At 58.1% G+C, this 6,662-nt stretch overlaps 2 protein-coding genes across 2 annotated transcripts in view; both read left to right on the top strand.

Annotated features, from left to right (window-relative positions):
* NEURL4 (neuralized E3 ubiquitin protein ligase 4) overlaps positions 1–6,269 on the top strand; it is an 11,899-nt gene extending 5,630 nt beyond the window's left edge. The window contains exons 16-30 of the mRNA XM_006761699.1: positions 309–478; positions 567–698; positions 1,103–1,248; positions 1,366–1,590; positions 1,686–1,784; positions 1,869–2,030; positions 2,221–2,385; positions 2,938–3,096; positions 3,400–3,579; positions 3,930–4,017; positions 4,105–4,212; positions 4,348–4,492; positions 4,650–4,762; positions 4,846–5,011; positions 5,575–6,269. Of these exons, the coding sequence (XP_006761762.1) occupies positions 309–478; positions 567–698; positions 1,103–1,248; positions 1,366–1,590; positions 1,686–1,784; positions 1,869–2,030; positions 2,221–2,385; positions 2,938–3,096; positions 3,400–3,579; positions 3,930–4,017; positions 4,105–4,212; positions 4,348–4,492; positions 4,650–4,762; positions 4,846–5,011; positions 5,575–5,779 (2,263 nt within the window). The 3' untranslated portion in view covers positions 5,780–6,269. The remainder of the gene's footprint in view (positions 1–308; positions 479–566; positions 699–1,102; positions 1,249–1,365; positions 1,591–1,685; positions 1,785–1,868; positions 2,031–2,220; positions 2,386–2,937; positions 3,097–3,399; positions 3,580–3,929; positions 4,018–4,104; positions 4,213–4,347; positions 4,493–4,649; positions 4,763–4,845; positions 5,012–5,574) is intronic.
* Positions 6,270–6,454: 185 nt separating this feature from the next.
* The window catches only part of GPS2 (G protein pathway suppressor 2), a 2,655-nt gene continuing 2,447 nt past the window's right edge, over positions 6,455–6,662 (top strand). Inside the window, exon 1 of the mRNA XM_006761629.2 lies at positions 6,455–6,542. The gene's annotated coding sequence lies outside the window, so the exon portion shown is untranslated. The remainder of the gene's footprint in view (positions 6,543–6,662) is intronic.

Here is a 6,662-nt window from a genome sequence, read left to right as displayed (position 1 = left end):
GCTGGCTGGGATGAGGGAAGCAGGGTCTCAGGCCGGCTTCTGTGATAGATGAGGGGATCTGGCTGCCTCTTCTCTTTAATTCTGGGAACTCACCTCCCTCCTTCCACACGGCTCAGCCCTCCTTCCCAGGGTATTTATTACTTTTTCATGAGGGAGATCCCAGGGATGTAGGAGACAGGATTGGGTCTCAGACCCCAGATTGAGACGCTAATCCAAGGCCCTGGAAGATTCTGACAGCAGAGACTGGGCAGGGACCTGTGTGGGGAGGAAGCTGGGAGGCTGAACTCCCCCTTTGGCCATCCCTCCAGTGGCACAGCCATCATGCAAGATGGTAACACAATGCGCAACAACTACGGGTGCGACCTCGATGCGCTGGGCACAGGTGCGCGCATCGGCATGATGCGGACTTCCAAGGGCGACCTGCACTACTTCATCAACGGCCAGGACCAGGGCGCTGCCTGCTCAGGCTTGCCTCCGGGTAAAGGTGACTACTCTGTGGCTCTCGACCTGCCCGCCTCAGCCTGGCCTGAGGGCGTCAAGGTTCTGACTCCTCCTTTCCTACCCAGAGGTGTATGCGGTTGTGGATCTCTATGGCCAGTGTGTCCAAGTGTCCATCACCAATGCTACCGGCCCCATGGACAACAGCCTGGCAACCAGCAACACCGCCACTGAGAAGTCATTCCCCCTGCACTCCCCAGGTTCAGCCAGCAGGGAGGGAGGGTGGGCTCTGCTGGCCTGCTGTGCGCCTGAGAGAGACAGCTTCTGGGTCAGGGAAGCTGTTGCAAGACAGACTGCAGCAGCTGCAGGCAGAGGGGAGGGAACATCCCATGGTGGAAGCAGCCGGGAAGAGGACAGGATTATGCTTGGTACCCAGGGCCTGGATGCTTCCCTGCCACTAAGGGCTAGGACACCATAAGCTGGGTCCACCAGGTTTGGGGATGAGTCTTAATGTGGTGAAAAGAGGTGTCACGTGTCTTAAAGGGGTGATGTCAGGTGGGACCTTTATGTCAGCTTCCTGTTTCACCTGAAAGCTTTGCTCTGTGTGCTGTCTGAAGCTTGCTGCCCCAATTCTACTCTGTTCTTCGGCACCATCTTTCCGCAGTGGCTGGCGTGGCTCACCGATTCCACGGTATTTGCGGCAAGAATGTCACTCTGGAGGAAGATGGCACAAGGGCGGTGCGGGCAGCTGGCTATGCTCATGGCCTTGTCTTTAGCACCAAGGAGCTCAAGACTGAGGAAGTCTTTGAGGTGGGCTGTGGAGATATGACAAAGGAGGCTTCCAGGCCCTTCACAGCAGGACCAGACTGCTTCCTACCTGCCCCCTCCCCTGCCCCATCTAATGCAAGCTCCTATTTTCTCACACAGGTGAAAGTGGAAGAGCTGGATGAGAAGTGGGCAGGCTCCCTTCGGATAGGGCTAACAACACTGGCTCCAGGGGAGATGGGGCCTGGAGCAGGTGGTGGCCCTGGGGTGCCTCCCTCCCTGCCAGAGCTCCGGACAAAGACCACCTGGATGGTGTCCAGCTGTGAAGTGAGGCGTGACGGGCAGCTCCAGAGGATGAACTATGGCCGGAACCTAGAGAGGCTGGGGGTGAAGCAGTTGGATCTGGGGATAAGGGTGGGGGTGGGAGTTGGGATGGCAGAGAGGTGGGCTGAGCATCTGTCCTTATCTCACCTCGGTCCTAGGTGGGGAGCCGTGTGGGCATTCGCCGGGGGGCAGATGACTCGATGCACATCCTGGTAGATGGAGAGGACATGGGGCCTGCAGCCACTGGCATTGCCAAGGTAGACCCATGACTTGCCTTGAATTCTGGGAGTGGGTTGAGGTCCTCGCTCATCTCCAACTTCCTGGGTCTTGTGTGCCTCCAGAACGTGTGGGCTGTGTTGGATCTATACGGGCCAGTGCGGAGTGTGTCTATTGTCAGCTCCACACGGCTGGAGGAGCCAGAAGGCACCCAGCCTCCTTCCCCCAGCTCGGACACCGGAAGCGAGGGCGATGAAGACGATGAGGACGAGGAACACGGCCTGGGAGTAAGAGGCTGCAGCAGGGCCCTTTGGGCACGTGGATGAGCAGTGGGTGGGCCACTGGCCACCAGATTATTTTGGGTTCTCCAGTCCTGTCCGGGATGGGTAGAAGCTTCTGCACAGAAGCTCTGACCTCTAGTGGGGGCTTGGGCCTCGCCTTGGCAGCCCTAGCAGCTCAGTCTCTCCTCCACACCAGGGCGAGGATCAAGTGGCCATTATGCCTACAGCCCTTGAATTCCTGGAGAACCATGGGAAGAATATCCTCTTGTCCAATGGGAACCGGACAGCTACGCGGGTGGCCAGCTACAACCAGGGCATCGTTGTCATCAGTCAGCCCCTGGTGCCCCAGCTGCTGGTCCAGGTGGGCCTTCCTTGTCCCTTCTTGTCCCCAGCAACTCTTTCTCAGGGCGACCCAGGGCCAACCTTCCTGGAGCAAGGCCTTCCCAGATTGAGGACAGTGAAAGGCATGTCCCTTGAATGACCTTCCCAGGCTTCTGTTTATACCCTGTGGTGGGAGTTGCAGGTCAGTGCCCACCTGGTACCTGGTGAGGGAAGCAGCAGGGAGGAGCTGGGTATTCCAGGGAAGATGCCGGGTCCTGTATATGGGAGCAGGGAGGGTTTTCCAGAGGGCCCTGTCGTTGCAAACTGAAGATGTCACGGTGAGCCAGGGGAAGGGAGCCTCGAGGGACAAGAATCCTTACAGAGTCCACAGCACGACCAAGGCGGAAAGAGGAGAGGAAATAACTGAATTTGCAGTTTCCAGTCCCTCCAAGCGTTAGAAGGGGCAGCATCCCAGGCCACAGCCTGGGAGATGTCATCTTCCCTCCCTGGCTGGTGTGGGGAGCGGGGTGTGCTGGGTGGGTGCCTCTTCCCCAGGAGGCCATGACTGGGGAATAGTTGCCTTCTCTCCCAGGTGCGGATAGACTTCCTGAACCGCCAGTGGACATCTTCCCTTGCCCTGGGAGTCATCACCTGCCCACCGGAGAGGCTTAACTTCCCTGCTTCTGCCTGTGCCCTTAAACGGGCAGCCTGGCTGTTGCGGGGCCATGGGGTCTTCCACAATGGCCTCAAGGTGGGTAGGGAGCAGGGAGAAGTGAGAGGCCAGGTCTCTGAATAGGGAGGGGCTGTGCAAAAAGGAGAGGGGCCCCAAGCTTGCTGATAGGATCACAGATATGAAGGGGCACCGTAGTGAGTGGACTCACATGAGGGCGCAAGTATTGTTATCTGGACAGTCTCGGGCTTGCTGCCTCCTATGCTGGTAACAGTGAGAATGTTGTGCCCCGGGACTGGCGACCTGCAGCAGAGGGAAGGGTGCGGGTGGCTGCTGCTGCTGGGAGTCTGCTCTCTGGGAAGACAGTAGATCTCTCCCTCCCAGATCTGTGAGAAGTTTGGGCCAAATCTGGACACGTGTCCTGAAGGCACCATCCTGGGACTGCGGCTCGACAGCTCTGGGGGACTGCATCTCCATGTCAATGGGAGGGACCAGGGGGTGGCTGTGCCCGACGTCCCCCAGCCCTGCCATGCGCTCGTGGACCTCTATGGGCAGTGTGAGCAGGTTAGTGGCAATGAGGGCAGGGAGGAGGGAGGGCCTGGAGACGACTGTCCAAGTAAAGGGGAAGATCAAGGAAGTGATCAGGAGGCTCGAGAGCAGTGGTTCTCAACCTTCTGGCCCTTTAAATACAGCTCCTCATGTTGTGACCCAACCATAAGATTGTTTTCATTGCTACTTCATAACTGTAATGTTGCTACTGTTATGAATCGTAATGTAAATATCTGACATGCAGGATGGTCTTAGGCGACCCCTGTGAAAGGGTCATTCAACCGCCAAAGGGGTCACGACCCACAGGTTGAGAACTGATGCTCTAGAGGTTGGTGACACTGGCTGACCACCCCTCTGTGCTGCAGGTGACCATTGTGAGCCCTGAACCAGGAGCTGCCAGTTTGAAGAGTACTGGAACCCAAGGGGACATGGAGAAAGCGGACATGGTGGATGGTGAGCCAGCCCAAAGGGATCAGGATCCTACCCCACCCCATACCTCTAGCCCATCTCCCATGACCTGTGCCACGTGTGCTCCCTCAGGAATCAAGGAGAGTGTGTGCTGGGGCCCACCGTCTGCTGCCAGCCCTCTCAAGAGCTGCGAGTACCATGCCCTTTGTTCCCGATTCCAAGAACTGCTGCTCCTTCCTGGTGAGTCCCCAGTCCCCTGGAATCTGCCTCATTCCCTGGACCAGTGAGAGCCCTAGAGACCTGTCAGAGGAGGCTGTGTGGTTGAGACCCAGGACAGGAGCCATAGCACCAAGTCTGCCACTTACTCTCCCACAGAGGATTATTTCATGCCTCAACCAAAGCGTAGCCTGTGCTTCTGTGAGTCTTGCCGGAAGATGCGCGGGGACGAAGCCCACAGGCGCCGTGGGGAACCTCCCCGGGAATACGCCCTGCCCTTTGGCTGGTGCAGGTTCAACCTCAGGTACATATGGGGCCTGTCTCTCTCTTACTGTTCTTTGCCCCCTTGAAAAAGGAAGGTCCCAAGAGGGTGCATGGAAGTGACAGAACTGCATGTCTAGGGGATGACCTTGGGGAGCCAGTAACCTTTGTCCCATCTGCCCTATCTGCCCACTTCCTAGAGTGAATCCTCACCTGGAGGCTGGGACCCTAACCAAGAAGTGGCACATGGCATATCACGGCAGCAACGTGGCAGCCATCCGGAGGGTGCTGGACCGAGGGGAGTTGGGAGCAGGTACTGTAGCTCTGACAGAATCAGCGCAGGCTGGGCCTGTGGGCTGGAGCCTGTGGGCTACTCTGACCCAGTTCTCCTCACAGGTACTGCCTCCATCCTGAGCTGCCGGCCCCTGAAGGGAGAGCCCAGGGGAGGGTTTGAGGAGCCGGGTGAGAACTGTGCTCCTCCTCGGGAGGAGCAGCCCCCTCCAGTGCTGCTTTCTCCCTCCCTCCAATATGCTGGGGCCGAGACCCTGGCATCCAAAGTGCAGTAAGTACACAGGAGGGGCCCAGGGCCACTTGGGTCTCCATGATTTGCTCTCTCCTTTCCCACCTTGTTTTGCTAGTTCCTCAGTCTCCACCCAGCCCTTTCTCATTGTGGCCCAGTGGTTGAGCATTTGCCTATGAACCAGGAGGTCACGGTTCAATTCCTGGTCAGGACATATGCCCGGGTTGTGAGTTGGATCCCCAGTAGGGGGCATGCAGAAGGCAGCTGATCAATGATTCCCATCATTGATGTTTATCTCTCCCCGCCCCCTTTCTCTCTCTAAAATAAAAACATTTTTTAGAAAGTGTAGTTGGAGCAGGCGTATAAAAAGGGTTGTCAGGGTAGATATCATTAAGGTGAGATTTGAGCAAAGGCTGGAGAAGAGGTGAGGGAGTTAGCTGAGCAGGCATTGGGAAGAAGGCCATTTAGAATAGAGAGAACAGCTAGAGCCAGTCCCTGTAAAGTAGAAGTGATTCCTAGGACTCGCAAGGCCCGTCTAGTTGTAGTTAGGAGAGGTGACTGTGGCCAGAGGCCTCACCACCCTATTTCTGCTTTTTGCCTGACAGATTTCGGGACCCCAAATTTCAGCGGACACACCAGGCCCAGGTGGCGTTCCAGGTGTGTGTGCGGCCTGGCTCCTACACCCCCGGCCCTCCTTCCGCTATCCTCAGAGAACCCCCTGACCCTCACTTCAGCCCAGCCGAACTGGAGTGGGTGACCAAGGAGAAGGGGGCCACGCTCCTCTATGCCCTGCTGGTACGGGTGGAATGAGGGGGTGAGACCTCACTACGACAAGCACAGTTGGGCCTCGGCCCGTGGACTCTGAGTGACGGCTGCCTCCACCTCATTCCAGTGACCCACAGCATGCATGGTGCTCATTCTGGCAGATGCACAGGAGCATGGAGGCAGGCTCAGATTTAGGTGGGAAGTGGAGGATATCTCCATGTCCAGGGCCTCAGAACACTCCCTCGAAGTGGAGGAGCTGGTGGGGAACCCGGCTCCAGGCCCTGGGTAACCCCTCTTCATGCACTGATTTGGGGAACACGACTCCCTCTGACTCCCTCCCCTGTATCACTTAATTTATTTCCGTTTTTGTTCCTGGTTACTGTGAATCCCAGAGTCTCCCTGTGCCCCACATGAAGCTGCTTTTTCCTGCGGCACCAGGCAGGAAAGGGGAAGGGCGGCGCAGTGGAGGGGCTGGGTCCTCTGTACAGTTGTCATGACTCTGATTTCGAAGGAGCCAATAAACACCGTCTCTGAGCACCTGCGTCGCCTCTTGCACTTCCTAAGGGGGTTCCTGGCCCGCCTCGTCGGGCCCAACCGCGGGACCAGAATGAGAGTCCAGGGCTGGTCGGCGTGGGGCGGGCCCAGTGGAGGAGTTTGGACGCCACAGGCACCCGTCCTCGACACTTCCGCCTTTTCCTTCCGCCCAACCCTTAAAGCCCCTGATGTGAACCCGGAAGGATTAAGCCCAATTACCGGATGTGACGTATGGCCAAGGCGCGCAGTGGGGAGCGAAGCGCGGAGAAAGAGGGTAGGGAGGGGCCGGGGTCGGGACCGGTGTGGTTGGAGGCGAGAGCCCCGAGGCTAGAGACCCCTACGCGCGCGTGCGCGCTGGAGCAGCGGGGGGCGGCCCCGCGGTTGGGCGGCGCGG

This window comes from Myotis davidii, unplaced genomic scaffold (genome assembly GCF_000327345.1).
Source record: "Myotis davidii unplaced genomic scaffold, ASM32734v1 scaffold37, whole genome shotgun sequence".
Classification (NCBI taxonomy): Eukaryota; Metazoa; Chordata; class Mammalia; order Chiroptera; family Vespertilionidae; genus Myotis; species Myotis davidii.
Note: the sequence above shows the minus strand (reverse complement) of the source record. Positions and strands in the feature narration are given on the sequence as shown.